The 15,973-nt window shown below is 31.0% G+C and overlaps 1 protein-coding gene across 3 annotated transcripts; it reads left to right on the top strand.

Annotated features, from left to right (window-relative positions):
* The first annotated feature begins 2,092 nt into the window (after window positions 1-2,092).
* Window positions 2,093-8,205, top strand: LOC100791568 (uncharacterized). Of its 3 annotated transcripts, none has more exons than XM_003534864.5 (12): window positions 2,093-2,444; window positions 2,535-2,582; window positions 2,686-2,737; window positions 2,841-2,914; window positions 3,006-3,133; window positions 3,400-3,526; window positions 3,700-3,833; window positions 3,938-4,270; window positions 4,368-4,520; window positions 5,764-5,889; window positions 6,499-6,566; window positions 7,821-8,205. In XM_003534864.5, exons 1-12 carry the CDS (start codon window positions 2,420-2,422, stop codon window positions 7,840-7,842), a joined length of 1,290 nt encoding a protein of 429 aa, XP_003534912.1. In that variant the 5' UTR covers window positions 2,093-2,419; the 3' UTR covers window positions 7,843-8,205. The 3 variants fall into 3 exon arrangements, with proteins under 3 accessions (XP_003534912.1, XP_006587006.1, XP_014617451.1); XM_006586943.3 differs by having other exon boundaries at window positions 7,774-8,205; XM_014761965.2 differs by lacking the exon at window positions 7,821-8,205 and having other exon boundaries at window positions 5,764-5,925; window positions 5,973-6,556.
* The last annotated feature ends 7,768 nt before the right edge of the window (window positions 8,206-15,973 follow it).

The raw sequence follows: 15,973 nt of genomic DNA, 5'->3' as shown, positions 1-15,973 counted from the left end.
AATGAACAGTACTTACAAGAACTCTATTTACGTTTACAACCAAATATATGAATCTTTACTTGACAATGTATATAGATTTTATTCTGGTATGCAAATTTCTGATTTCATTCCTCAATGTATTCAGTCTTACTACCTGAATGAAATAATATAAGCATCTTTTTGTAAAAAAATATGACAATTATCTCAAAATCGAACCTAAGTTCTTGATGCATTTATACATTACTTCAACCATTATTACTTGATAACATGTTTAGATACCTTTAAAAATTATGGCGATTATCTCAAAATTACGGTGCTATCATGATTTTTCCATAACAATAATGTTTTGTGTCATATTCACTTGAAATCAAAATTGATTTTGACTCACCTCAATGTCACTCTATTGAATTCAATTTTTACTTTAAGTTTGAAATTACTTAGATATTTTTTTTTATAAAAACAGGTTAATTTAGGTTGGCTATTCTTGTTATTTTAAGGTCAAGCATACACCAATATAATTATGAAAAGAAGAAAACTTTTATAGAGTACTTTAGGTACTCTTTATATTACCTTCAATTAGAATTAAAGTTTTACCTTGATAATTACGTACTAAAATTACATATTATATAGGTGTAATTATTTTTTTTGTTTAATTTAATGTTTTTTTTTGTTTTCGTTTTTGTATTTTTTTTTCATTTTAATCTTTACAAAATGTGTTTATTTTATTTTTTATTCTTAAAATATTTTAGATAATATTATTTTAACTGTTTAAAGCATTTTTTATTGTCCAATGCGTTATCCAACGCATTTTAAGGATGAAAATAAAACAAACACATTTTACAATAATTAAAATAAAAATAAATTATAAGGACAAAAATGAAAAAAATATTAAATTATAGAAATGAAAATAACATTTAACTCTATTATATGTAAAAAAAATAATGAAATATTTTACTATTTGATGGATCTAGTTCAATTGACAACCTAAGCTGAGTTTATCGGAACAGACATGAATTCATCTGGACATGTAAAAAAAATGTTTTCATGCTAACGGTTTTAACTAGCCCAGAAAATAATTTTACTTATATTTTGGAAATAATTGCAAAAGCAATTTTTGTAGGCGGGCAATACAACAAAATCAATACGTGCATGCACTACAAACTGATAAATGATAGTTCAGGCAAACTCAATATCCGTCTCAGATATCAGCAGATGCAATGCCTTATTTTTTTTATATTAGAAATGGGTTGGGTGTTTCTTCAAGACGAGATGAAGCGTAATGTGATCAGATACTAGTTACGAGGGGGCATAATTGTCAAATGAAGATAATTTCAATAAACATAAAGGGCTCGAGGGTCAAATGAATCTGTAAGAGAAAGATTCGATCTCTATAGTTGTATCAGAAAAAGCAAAGTTCATTGCCATTCAAGAATCAAAGTTATCTCAGGTGAATAAAAAGTTTTGTGAAAGCATGTGAAGAAATTCTAATTCTAATTGGGTCTTCAAGAGTAGTTATATTCATTCATCTCAAATTTAGAGTGTATAAGTAAGAGAAAAGAGAGATAGAAAAAAAATAATAAATATAATTCTACCTCAGTCATATATATATATATAAACAATTACCTAAATATTTATCATAAATTTTAATTTTATTCTAAGACTATTCGAGATATTAAATAGTTTAAGAGATGATTATTTTTTAAAAGATAATTTTATAATCAATGAATATACCTACCTTGTTTAGTGATATATCAATAAATATATTCATTTTCATAGAAAAATGAATACATGTTAGTAACAGATCTCACAATTAATTATAGATAAAAAAAATTTAACAATAAATTATTCTTATTTTTTAAAACCTAAATGTAGAAAAAAAGATGATGAAAAAAGAAGAGTAACAGAAAAAAAGATAAAAGCGAAATATGTGGGTGTCATTCATAGATTTGTAAGTCACATAAATGTCAACCGATAGAATAGTGTGAATAGAAAAAACTGTTAAAAAGTGAGTTGATAAACATTCCTCCAAGTAATAATATAGTAACAGTACTTCAACAATCCCACTCACATCTAATGTTAAATAGTAAGAGAAAGATAATAGCTATGGTAAGGGCTTACAAGTTAACAAATGAGACAAAACAGAAATTTTTCTATCAAGCTTTTATGGCTAATAAATATTTTCTTAAGGTTGCAAGGACCACACAAGCTGGTTTCATTGGATTCTAACCATATCCATTCTTCCAAATCCCATCCAAGTTTCCATCACTTAACCGACAGAGTCAATGAACTCAATGATACACAAGTTTTGCTTCAGCACTCAACCTAGATCAGAATCTAGAGTTGAGGATAGTAACTACTAACCAGTGTCTAGTTAATCTCTCTCTCTTGATTGGATATAACTTAATCAAGCTATTGTATTTATTGAATTCTTCTTCCTGCAATGCCAGGAACCATCATGGTTTCAGGTACTCACTGTCATGTAGCACTTAGCAATAATTCAAGCACCTAAGCTCCCAGATGGGTTTTTTTTTCTAACTTCTCTATTCATTTTACAGTACTGGAATTCATGGATCTTCCATTATCTTCATCAACATTCATAAGGGGTATGCAATAGATCTTGCTTTTGAATTTGCAGCCATATCTCTACCCTTCAGCACATTCCTAATAATGCCAATTATAACTAAGTTTAGTGATGAACGCATGCAGCTTCCTTGGGGAAAATAGAGTACCAAGTGAATGACAAGGGAAACTTATCCTTGTAAGATTAACTTAGAGCTTAGAAGTGTACCTTGTTTATGTAACATGTGCATCGTCATAACAATTTCTAGGTTATAATCTGTTTGTTCTGTTGTATTGTTCAGCCCCTTAACTAGCCTCCGCGATGATTTGATCTTCCAAATTCTTGATTCTGAGGGGAATGAAATATCACATACAGGTTGTTTTTCAATACTCATCCTATTTGAATTAGCCTTTTCTAAGTCAGACACAGTGAGTTTTTCTAACAGGAAGTAATAAACAAATGGCAGGTGTTCAAATAAAATTGATATTGGAGAAAGGTGTTTTGGAAGACAACTTTCCCCTTGGAGGTGGCCATCTGCGTTTGAAGTTGCAATTCATCCTTAGTGATGAAGAGCGCGACAGAATTCGTTCATTGGTACTGTTTTCTTTTCCTTGTTCAGTTTGTAATGCACTTATGCTTATAATCTTTCTCCAATATTTGAGATTAAATGCATCAGTCAATCATTGCCTTGGTACTTAGCCAATGGTATAAAAATGAAATGTATGCAATTGGAGTCACCACTCACAAGTTGATACATACAGATAGTAATCTTTGAATGTTATTAACTTATAGAGAAATCATTTGAAGTTGTGGTTATTAGTTCTTCCACATTAACTTCTCATATCTTATAACTTTTGCAGAGACAATCTGCATTAAAGAAAAAACATGATGAGCTTCTTAGTTCCAGTAGAAGAGGTGAAGAAAGCGATAGTAGAACCGTGATTGGAAATGCTGCATTGCCCTTCCGCAGAAATGATGAGGTCTCAGGTTTGATCTTACTTAACTGATTAAAGAAGCAATGAAAAATTAAAGCAGAAATACATTAATAAGAGGGGTTAATGATGAGTAAAACATACAAAAACTTAATAGTTATGAATGCGGTCCTACTACATTTCCTCAAAGGCTTTTTCCTGATGTTTTAAGTGCTCCATCTTCTCAAGAATCACCAAAGATACAACATCAACACGAAGCAGATCCCCAATCGCGAGGTCCTGCTGGTTCCGGAGACGGCAAAGAATCTGAAACTAGAAGTGTAGTTGGAGCTCAGCTTGAGCAGAAAAAGCAGCTAACCACAGTTAAGGATTAACTAATTTGTTGCATTGTCTCTTTTTTTTTCCCAACAAGGAGACCTTGGAAAATGCATTGTTGTTTGTTTAATGGTCATTTTACATGTTTTAGAACATTGCAGATCAATATAGGGAGTCCTCATACACAAAACCTGTGTCACAAAATGTTACTCTCACTCAATTACAGCAAAAGGGTAAGAAGCCTGCTTATCAGTCATCATCTCCAGATCGATCACCATCTGAGAAACATCCTCAGAGAGGTATTGGTTCGGAAGAAATTGCAGTTTTGTTTGGCTCAGAAAAAAAAGATGCCCTGACAAGTAATCTGACACAACCTAAAATAGAGGAAAGTGATCTTCAGTATTCTAAGAAGAGGACCTCACTGGGGAGAATTCCAAGTAATGTGAAGAAAATGATAAGTGCCTTTGAAGGTGGATTGGATCAGGTATAGCAGTGCAGTGCTTTTACAGCATCATCAGCATATTATTGAAAAATGAAAACTCTTCAACAAATTGAGTTCACATGAACTTGTCTTAAAACAGGATAAGAGACCTCAGATTAAACCACCTCCAACAAAACAACAAGAAAGTTCAATTGAAAGAAGAGATTCTTCCAAGACTCAGCATTTGGAGCAAGATAAGTCAAAGAACATAGACCCAGCAGACTTGCAAGAAAGGGTGAAAAGTGCCTCCCTGGTAAGAGACTAGCAACATTACACACCATGTATTGGAAAAAGTTGAGAGTAAATTAACTTGCTTAATTATGTATCACCTAAGGACATGGTGCAGTTGAAAGAATTGAGCACCTTAAATATACTGAACAGACATATTCAGATGGCAGAAATAAATCCAAAGTAGTCGATAAAACATATCAAGAGGAAGAGAAGAAATAAAATTGCTGACAACATCCACATTTTACAGTTTTAGTAAAGATGCATTAGAAACTTTCAGATAACCATCCTTACAAACTATTCATCTCCAAGCAAGGTTCTGTAAGCATAAAGGAAGAGAAAGGAGAGGAAATGGTTGTATTCTTCAGGGGGATTCACCACAAAAGCTGGATTCAGCGTTTCACTTTGATAACAAATGTTATTCTTTTGAAGTTCCGGAGTTTGTATAATAACTAATAGTAAAAGTGTAAGGGGCTATTGTGGAAAGTCTAGAAGATTGGATTTCTCAAAAATAGAAAATGTGGAAAAGGTATAAATGTATATTTAGAAGCATTTTGGATAATTATTGTCTTTCAGTAAAAGCTTTGACCATCACTTATCATTGGTGAAGATGAAATCTGTCATACATTCAGAAAAGCCCAAAAAGATAGAAACAAACAAACAAGGAAGACTTTAAGATACTATTTCTCAGATGTATTGTATGTTGTGGAGAGCTGGGGGCTCAGTATTTTCATTTTGCAAAAACACCAAACAAGATTTCTTTTTGGCATTATCTTACTTAGTTACATGTTGATTGAAGCTTCCTTATAGACTAGTATGCTAGAAGTATAAAAGTTTGGGTCAATTATCAAAGTTCTTCAGAATAATATATCCTATGCCATTATATGTCTACGCCATATTTACTTCCGTAATTGAGCTGTTTCCTTCTGAGAGAAAAAGATGAGAAGTGAATTTCAACATATAAACTAACGTATCCTAGTGCCAGAAGGCTCCTTGCTATGCAAAGGTATGGAGGAGGGTCATTGTACACAACCTTACCTTTGCATATGTAAAGAATCTGCTTCCGGATTCGAATCCATGACCAACCAGTCACCAAAATGCAACTTTACTGTTGCGCCAAGGCTCGCACTCAAGCTGATTGCAACATATAAAACTGACAATTTGATTAATAGAATCAGATAATGTATTTTTTTCATATATTTTTTGTGTAATTGAATCAAATAGAATCAATTTGATTATCTTTCTTATACTTTATTTTTGTGTAACAGAATGAAGCAAATGATGGAACTGGAACTGAGGAGAGCGAGTATGAAAAGATACAGGAAACTAAAGAATCAAAGCCCAAGACTTCTGATAATAATGGAGATGAAAATTCTGGAGGACCATTTAATCAGGTTATAATCTGTCAAACTAAAAGAGAAGAACAGAACATAAGAACATGAGAAACGATAGCAACATAAGAACATGAGAAAGCAACATAAGAACATGAGAAACGATAGCAACATAAGAGCACACAACAGAAATTGGTGGAACCGGAAGTGTATTTTCATTCTCTTGTTTTCAGCTTACATAGAGTGACTTGCATTTGGTGAAAATACAAAGTCACAAGCAAAAAGTACAGCTACTGCTGACATAGCTTACCCACTTCCATAAAACATGGTTTTTCACCCAATTCCAACCACTACAAGATGACTAAACTGACATATATCAGAAACATGACAGCAACATATTTTATATCTATAATAACAAGAAAAGTGTCAATTCTAACATAATCTACTTTAAATTCTGAGAATCACTATTTTCATATTTGCATCACTGCCCCAGAGTAAGCAATGAGTTTCTACCAAAAAATGTTGCATTTATCTATCTTGTCTAACAACGTTGGTGTTCAGTCTTAAATATAAATTAGAACTGGTTGCTATATCTCCTCTATTGTACAATATGCTTGCCGCTATTGTTATATAATATGCTTAAATGTCCTTTTCTACATCTTCACCTTTCAGGTAGTAAAAGTTGCAATCATTATAGGATTTGGATTACTTGTTCTCCTAACCAGACAAAGAAAAAGAAGGTAGGAACATTAGGCAATTTCCTGGTTATATTTATTTACTTTGATCCTGTTAATTTTGTTGAAATAGAACTTTGATCCTGTTAATTATATCATATCATGCATTAACCTCCTTGTCAAGGAATCAAATGCACTTCAAAATTGAAATAATGTAAACCTTGTGCATCTGTTTGATAATCTATATATTTCCAATTAATCCATGTAGGTGTGATGTTTCATTGATGTTTATTTGACATTAATGCTTATTTAATTCCTGAAGAAGTTTAATTTTAATGCTAGTCTTTCTAGGAAATATTTTCTGATTTATTTCAACATGCATTATTCCTCTACGGCTCTACCTTTACTACTGGCTATAATTCTATGGACACTACCTCTTAGTATACAAAACCCTAAGGCCGTTATGTCGTAACTGGTTTCTAAATATTATGTTACCTTTTTTTTATCAGCAATAGTCTGGTATGCATGTGTATTGTAGAATATTCATTTGATGAGATTCAAATGTTATTTACATGATCTTTTGGTCAAATTTATTTTACCAAAAGCAAAAGGACACTTGAAAACTTCTATGCTACATCATTCCTGTGCATGTAAAGCAAGCTGTGTAAAAGTGCCTTGTATCTTAAAGACTTATCCTTTAGGCTAGAACCGCTAGATTCTTAAAACAGATATAATTTATTATACTGCAGATAGGACCTTGTGGGAAATTTACTAGTGGCATCAGTTGTCACACGTTTACAAAATACTAACAAGTTTTCTTTAGATGGTCATGTAGATTTTAATTCTATTATACCCCGGTGTGAATTCGCTAGAGTCAACTCAATGTAATAATCACCCCAGCACCTTTGCTGCATTTGCTGGCATAATTTATGGATTTTGTTAAAGAATTCTTGCTTTATAGCATATTATTGTGGTCTTGGAGCATCTTTTATATGACAATTGTTTCTAGTTATGCCAGCATGGTCCAAATTGTTCTGCTTCTTCTTTTATGTATGCAAGGAAATTCTAATAAAAACTAAGCAAGAATTATGGACTTAGGTTTAAAATCATCCTACAAAGCTAGATTTAGATAATCACAGCAAAAATCCTAGATGTTTGAATCATTCCTTTCTAACATCCATATTGGCAAAAAGATCTGTACAGTAAGTTGTTTTAAGAAAGTTGTTCCTATTCACAAAGAACTTCTAAGTGCCTGTATGTCTGTATTATGTAGTAATGGAGACAGGCAAAAGGATGTATTTAACTTTCTGAATTTACCAGAATGAAGAAGAAGAGTTCCTGAGAATCAGTTCAACAAATATCAATTCCCAAATTCTTCATTTGATGAAGCATGCACAAGCATCTGCATGTGACAATCAAGTCAACAACTTTCAAATTTCAGATAATTGGCCAAATTTTAATGCAATCTTATCCTGGTTGTTGAATATCTTTCATGAGCCGAATCTCTGGCATTGCTGAGACAGTTGCATCCTTAGCAACTAAATCTTACAAATGTAACATAAAGATTAATATTCAATTATGCTGAGAGGCTTAAGGAAAGTTAGGTTGATTTTCAACTTGGATGGAGTAAAACTTTGTAACATTGTTCTTTTATTACTTCTATGTGCAATAAATTGGAAAAAATCTGTAAAGTTTTCCATGTTAAGGATTGTAGCAACTAATTAACCTATGTGTTTTCTTGATAAGATAACAACCAGCAGAATTTGTCAATTTATGAAATTCATGACATAGCGTATTAAACAATATGTTGACATTTCTAACTGATGAAAATAACCTTGTACTATTAAAAACAAAGAACTCGCATGGAAAAGAAAGAGCAATATGTTCACGTTTCAATATACAATTGATACCCATAACCTATACATTGAAAGTCAAATCTGATGTCGAAAGACCAATATGCTCATGTTTTTTTTATGAATTTCAATATGTGGGAATAGTTTGTTCAATCCATGCTTACCACATTTTTTTTATTATAAATTTTTATATTTTTACTTTTTTTTGGGTTAATATTCAAAAATTGAGCCTAAATGTTATATTTTTACCTTTGAAGATATTAAATAAGCATTCATCATATAATTTATACAGATTAAAATTTAAAATGTTATATTTAAGTTGATAAAAAAAGTCTTGGACCTCACCACAAAAATTATATAATGATAGTCCTTTTTTCCATTCAATTTTTTCATCTCTGGAGGGAACTTACTCCTCGACCTATTATCTCCCTCTCTCACACACAAACTCGCACATAACTTCAATTTTATATTTACTTCTAATATATATATAAACTGTAGCAAACTAAAAGTTATGTCATAATTAAGATACTGGTGCTTTGTTTGAAAAGCAAAAAGGCATATATTTGAGATACACATGTAAGGATAGTTCAGTTGGGAGAGTGTGAGACTGAAAATTTGAAGGTCGCGTGTTTGATCCATGCTCATTGCATTTTTTTATATTTTTACTTTTTGTTAATTTTCAAAAAATAAGACTAAATGCTTTTATTTTAAAATAAGAAAACTAAACTTACAAATGGGATAAAATGTGGCTATCAAAGTTATATTTTCACCGATAAAGATATAAAAATAGGCATTCATCATAGGATTTATACAAATTAAAATTTATAATGTTATCTTTAAGTTGATAAAAAAAGTCTCCAACCCCACCACAAAAAGTATATAATGATAGTCATTCTTCCAATTCAATTTTTTCATCTCCAAAGGAATCTGACTCCTTGACTTGCTATTTCCCTCTCTCTCGTGCGTGAACTTGCACAAAACTTCAACTTTAAATTTACTTCAAAATTGAATTGTTGAGAAACATCCTTAGAAAATGTAAGGAGAAATAGCAAACTAGAAGTTATATCATAATTAAGATATGGTACTTTGTTTGAATAAAAAAGGCATATAATATGCATGGAATCATAACATGCATGAATGAAAGTTAAAGATAAGATGACAGAATCCAATATTATTGTATTAAAAATTTAATAGACAAAATATTTAATATGTAGGGATAACTTGGTTGGGAAATTGTTAGACTGAAGATCTAAAGGGTTGTGTGTTTGATCCATACTTATTGTAATTTTTTTTATAAATTTTTATATTTTTACTTTTTTTTGTTAATTTTTAGAAAAAGAGAGACTAAATGCTTTTATTTTAAAATAAGAAAACTAAACTTACAAATTGGATAAAATGTGGGGATCAAAGTCATTTTTTTATTTATGTAGATTATAATTTATAATGTTATCTTTAAGTTGATAAAAAAAGTCCCCAACCCCACCACAAAAATTATAAAATGATAGTCATTCTTTCAATTCAATTTTTTTCATCTCGAGAGTGAACCGACTCCTTGACCTACTATCTCCCTCTCTCTTATGCGCGAACTCATACAGAACTTCAACTTTAAATTTACTTCAAAATTGAATTGTTTAGAGACCTTCCTAAACGAAAAAATAATGAAACAGTATAAGAAAACTTACCTACATTATATGTATAAAACGTATCAAACTAGAGGTTATATCATAATTAAGATTTTGGTACTTTGTTTGAAGAAAAAAAAAGCATATACTTGAGATACGCATGGAATCATAATGTGCATGAATGAAAGGCACAGACAAGATGAGGGAATCCAATAATATTATATTTAAAAATTAATAGATAAAAAATTTAATATGTGGGGATAGTTCAGTTGGGAGAGCGACAAATTAAAGATCTAAAGGTCACTTGTTTGATCCACGTTTATTGCATTTGCTTTTATAAATTTTTATATTTTTATTTTATTTTTGTTAATTTTTGAAAAATGAGAGACTAAATGTTTTTATTTTAAAATAAGAAAACTAAGCTTACAAATTGGATAAAATTTAGGGATCAAAGTTATAATTTCACCTATAAAGATATAAAAATAAGCATTCATCATATGATTTATACATATTAAAATTTATAATTTTATCTTTAAGTTGATAAAAAAAGTCCTCAACCCCACCACAAAAATTATATAATGATAGTCATTCTTCCAATTCAATTTTTTCATCTCTAGAGGGAACAAACTCCTTGACCTACTATCCCCCTCTCTCTCGCGTGAACTCGTACAAAACTTCAACTTTAAATTTATTTCAAAACTCAATTGTTTAGGAACCTTCCTAGAAAATGTGAGGATAAAATGAAACAGAAAACTTACCTATATTATATATGTGTGTATGTATGTATAACATAGTAAATTAGAAGTTATATCATAATTAAAATGTTATTTCGTTTGTAAACAAAAAGGAAACAAATTCAAAATACTTGAGATACGCATGAAATCATAACGTGAATGAATGGAAATCACAAAAAAGAAATATTAGATAATTCAATAATATTGTATTTAACAATTAATAAATAAAATATTCAATATGTGGGAACAGTTGGGAGAACATTAGATTAAAGATCTGAAGGCCGCGTGTTTGATTCACGTTCATCGAACTCACAATGAGCTTTAACTTGAAATTTACTTTATAACTGAATTGTTTAGACTTTTCTAAAAAATGTAAGTAGAAAAATAAAAAAATATAAGGAAACTTACCTATTATATATATATATATATATATATATATATATATATATATATATATATATATATATATATATATATATATATAACCTAACAAACTAGAAGTTATATCATAATTAAGATACTATTACTTCGTTTGAAAAAAAAAAACTCATACTTGAGATATAGATGAAATCATAACATAAATGAAAGTCACATAAAAGATGAGAGAATCTAATATTATTGTATTTAAAAATTAATAAATGAATAATTTAACATGTTGAGATAGTTTAGTTGGGAGAACGGCAAAATAAAGATCCCAAGGTCACGTTTGCAAGTAAGACAAAATGAGAAGATCAAAGTTATATTTTCACCTATAAAGATATAAAAATAAGCATATATCATTTGATTTATATTGATTAATATTTATAATGTTACCTTTAAGTTGGTAAAAAAGTCCTCAACCCCACCACAAAAATTATAGAATGATATTCATTGTTCTAATTCAATCTTTTCATATCCACCAAAGGAGTCTAGCTCACTTGGTTGTAAAATCTCTGGTATTATAGTCAATTCCTACGAATTAAAAAAATATTTTCATGTTCATTTGGAACTAACTCTTTGACCTACTATCTTCCTTCTTCTCTCTCGTGCAAACTCGTACAAAACCTAAACTTTAAATTTACTTCAAAATTGAATTGTCTAGAGTCTTTCCTAAAAATTGTAGGGAGAAAAATAAAGTAGTATAAGGAAACTTATATTATAGATTAAACTATGTTTTCAATCCCTAGACTTTTTGACATTTATGGTTTTGATCCCTACACTTTTTGGCGGTTGGTCATGTTAGACTAAAATTTTTAACCTGTGATGTTACAAACTATAAAACGAAACACAGGTCATTAACAAATGCGGAAAACAAAAATTAAAATATACATCCAGTCATTGTCATGAAAGAGTTGCATTATTTTGGTTCTTCCAAGCTCTCATTCTCTCAATGTAGATGGTGTATCAGATGAAAATTGAAAGATGTGAGCTCAAGGACCAAACACATGTGATATATATAGGCATTCTACCATAAAAAATGTATTTAGTAGCCATTACCACCAATTAGTAGCCATTATCACTTATTAGTAGTTATTACCACCTATTAGTAGTCATTCAATATTTGGCTTTTCAACTCCAAAATTGATGGAGCAATTGACATTCCAAAACTTACAAACCAAAAATTATTACATTCTCCCATTTGGTATAAAATTTTGACTCATTGATTAAAATAAGTCAATGTTCAATCTTCTTAACAAATGAACATACAAATCATAGCGATAGTTCCTCTTATAACGAGTAATATCATCCATGTATTACAATATGCTTAATTTACCAAGTAACATACTCAAGGTGGTAATAAAACTTAATGAATAAACCCAATGTTTATTCTTGGTCCAAAACATAATTTTTCTCAAATAAATCAATGTGCGCTTGAATATGAGAAAATATCACAATATAAAAGTTTCAACTTTAACCTGTATGCATAAAATCATAAAGTAGAACCAAGTCACATTCTCTCTACATGATCCTTGAATTTAAATGGTGGCATGCCCTTAGTCAAAGGATCAGCGATCATCAACTTAATGCTTATATGCTCAATGACAACTTTCTTGTCTTTTAGTTTTTCTCTAATGACTAAGTACTTAATGTCAATGTGCTTACTTCAACTTTCACTTTTGTTATTCTTAGCCATAAAGACAACAACTGATTTATCGCATAAAATTCTCAAAAGCCTTGAAATAGTATCTACTATCTTCAGCCCAAAAATGAAACTCTTAAGTTATACACTATGTGATTTAGCCTCAAAGCAAGAGACAAACTCAGCTTCCATGGTAGAAGTAGCATTCAAAGTATGCTTAATACTCCTCCACGAAATAGCTTTACTAGCCATTATGAAAATATATCCAAATGTTAATTTGTGAGAGTCAACACAGCCAGCAAAGTCTGAGTCTAAATAACCAATCACATCTAGATTGTCTGTCTGTTTATACATAAGCATGTAATCTTTGGTCCCTTGAAGGTATCTCATCACTTTCTTTGCAGTTCTCCAGTGGTCAATACCTGGATTACTCTGATATCTTCCTAACATTCCAACTGCAAAAGCAATGTTAGGCCTTGTGCATACTTGAGCATACATGAGGCTTCCAACAACTGAAGCATAAGAAATGTTTTTCATTTGTTTCCTCTCAAAGTCATTCTTTGGGCATTGGTTCAAATTAAACCTATTACCCTTCACAATGGAAGTGATACTTGGTGAACAATCTTTCATCCAAAACCTCTTTAAATTTTTATTAATATAGGTTTCCTGTGATAGACCTAAAATATCTCGAGGTCTATCTCTATGAATCTTAATGCCAATGACATAAGATGCATCACCCATATCCTTCATGTCAAAATTCTTAGAGAGAAATTGTTTCGCCTCATGTAGCAAACCCCAATCATTGATTGTGAGTAAAATATCATCTACATATAAATTAAGAAAACATATTTTACTCCCATTGACCTTGTGGTATATGCATTGATCCATGGGATTTTCATCAAAACCAAATGAATAAATTATCCCATGAAACTTAAGGTACCACTGACGGGAGACTTGTTTTAAACCATATATAGATTTATTAAGCTTGCAAACCAAATGCTCACCACTACTAGAGGAGAAGCCTTTAGGTTGTTTCATATAAATCTCCTCCTCTAAATAAATCACTATTAAGAAAGGTTGTTTTCACATCCATTTGTTGCAACTCAAGGTCAAAATAAGCAACTAATGCCAAAATGATACGAAGAGAATCTTTCTTAGATATAGGAGAAAAATTCTGTGTGTAGTCGATTCCTTCTTTTCGAGCAAATCCCTTAACAACAAGTCTTGCCTTGTATCTCTCAACGTTACCTAATGAATCTCTTTTGGTCTTAAAGACCCATTTACAACCAATGGCCTTTGCCTCATTAGGCAACTCTACAAGGTTCTAAACTCTGTTACTCTGCATGGAATTCATCTCATTCTTCATGGCATCATACCATAAATTTGACTTTTTACAACTCATGGCTTGATCAGAAGTTTCAGGATCATTTTCAACTCCAATATTATAGTTAGATTCTTACAAATATACAATATTCTCACTAGGAATAATTGATTTTCTTACTCTAGTAAACCTCCTTAATGTTGCATCAATATTTTCTTGGGGATCATGTTGTTAAGCTGGTTGTTTATCATTTTCAGGAATTTAATGATCAACTTGATCTACTAGATTATCAACAACAGGTTGTGGAATGCTAGTCATGTGTTGTTCATCATCCCTTTGAACTTGAGAGGTATGAATTACAACCAATCTTTCAATTGATGTGGAAGGTTGAGACTCTAGATGATCAATTTCAGAACCTAAGTCCCTTAATTAATCACTCCCACTAATCAAGTCATTTTCAAGAAACTTGACATTTCTTGATTCCACAATCCTATGATATGGACAGTAAAACCTATAACCTTTAAACCTTTTGACATATCCAATTAAATACCCACCAATAGTCCTCGTCCTCAAGTCAAGTTTCTTTTCTTGTGGGTTATATATTCTCACCTCAGACGGACAATCCCAAACATGCATATGTTTCAAACTCGATTTCCAACCTTTAAACAACTCAAAAGGTGTCTTTGGGACAGTCTTAGTTGGAACACAATTTAATATATACACTGCCATCTTTAGTGCTTCGGCCCACCAGGATTTAGGAAGATTGGAGTTGCTAAGCATACTCCGTACCATGTTCAATAATGTTCAATTCCTTTTTTCTGCCACACCATTCAGATTTGGAGAACCAGACATAGTGTACTGGGCAACAATCTCATGTTCTTGAAGAAACTTTGCAAAAGGATCAAGTGCTTGTCCACTCTCAGTATATTTGTCATAATATTCTCCACCTCTATCTGATCTCACTATGTTTTTTTTTGCTTGCCACATTGGTTCTCAACTTCAGCCTTAAAGGCTTTGAAGGCATCCAATGCTTCATTTTTGTTATGAAGCAAATAAGCATTCATATTTCATGAATAATCATCTATAAAAGTGATAAAATATTTCTGACCACGTGAATCCATATTTGGATAATAAATATCAGTATGAATTATTTCTAATATGCTTGAACTCCTATTAGCACTTTTCTTGGACATGTTGGTCTGCTTACCCTTAATGTAGTCCACACAAGTCTTAAGGTCAACAAAATCTAGAGTATTGAGTACCCCATCTTTCACTAACATTTTAATCCTCTCAATGTAAATATGTCCTAATCTTCGATGCCATAACATAGAGGAATTCTCATTAATATTACACCTTTTAATACCAGTTTGAACATGCATTGAACTATAAGTGGCATAATTTTGTAAACCAAAGACAATATATCATTCCCAACACATTCAAAATTATAAAATAACTCAAACGATGTGTCTTTAAAATTAAAGGAATATCCAAAAGGTACAAGTTTAGAAACAGAAATCAAGTTTCGAGAAAAACTTGAGACATCAAAGGTCTTTTCTAATTTCAAAATAAAGTCACTACTTAAAGTTAAAATGCAAGTTCCAATAGCCTTCACAGGTGAGCCTAGCTTATTGCATGATAAAATGTTTTGCTCACTTCTCACTAGTTTCCTTAGGTTTTGCATACCCTGTAAATAATTTGCAATATGGATTGTATATCTAGAATCAATCCACCAGGTATTAATATTAACACTAGCCATATTAGATTCATAACATACTAATGAAATTGATTTACCTTTCTTCTTAAGCCATTTCTGGAATCTGGGGTAATTCTTCTTCATGTGTCTCTTCTTCTTACAAAAGAAACACTTTGTCACCTTCTTAATAT

Source organism: Glycine max, chromosome 9 (genome assembly GCF_000004515.6).
Source record: "Glycine max cultivar Williams 82 chromosome 9, Glycine_max_v4.0, whole genome shotgun sequence".
Taxonomy (NCBI): domain Eukaryota; kingdom Viridiplantae; phylum Streptophyta; class Magnoliopsida; order Fabales; family Fabaceae; genus Glycine; species Glycine max.
This window is presented reverse-complemented; position numbering and strand designations above follow the sequence as displayed.

What these genes read in the sequence shown, in the direction of transcription:
- LOC100791568 (XM_006586943.3), top strand. Translation starts at nt 2,420, where the DNA reads ATGCCAGGAACCATCATGGTTTCAG. An exon ending in AGGAACCATCATGGTTTCAG is followed by an intron (nt 2,445 to 2,534) that starts GTACTCACTGTC and finishes TTCATTTTACAG; the next exon opens with TACTGGAATTCATGGATCTT. An exon ending in GGGTGAAAAGTGCCTCCCTG is followed by an intron (nt 4,521 to 5,763) that starts GTAAGAGACTAG and finishes TTTGTGTAACAG; the next exon opens with AATGAAGCAAATGATGGAAC.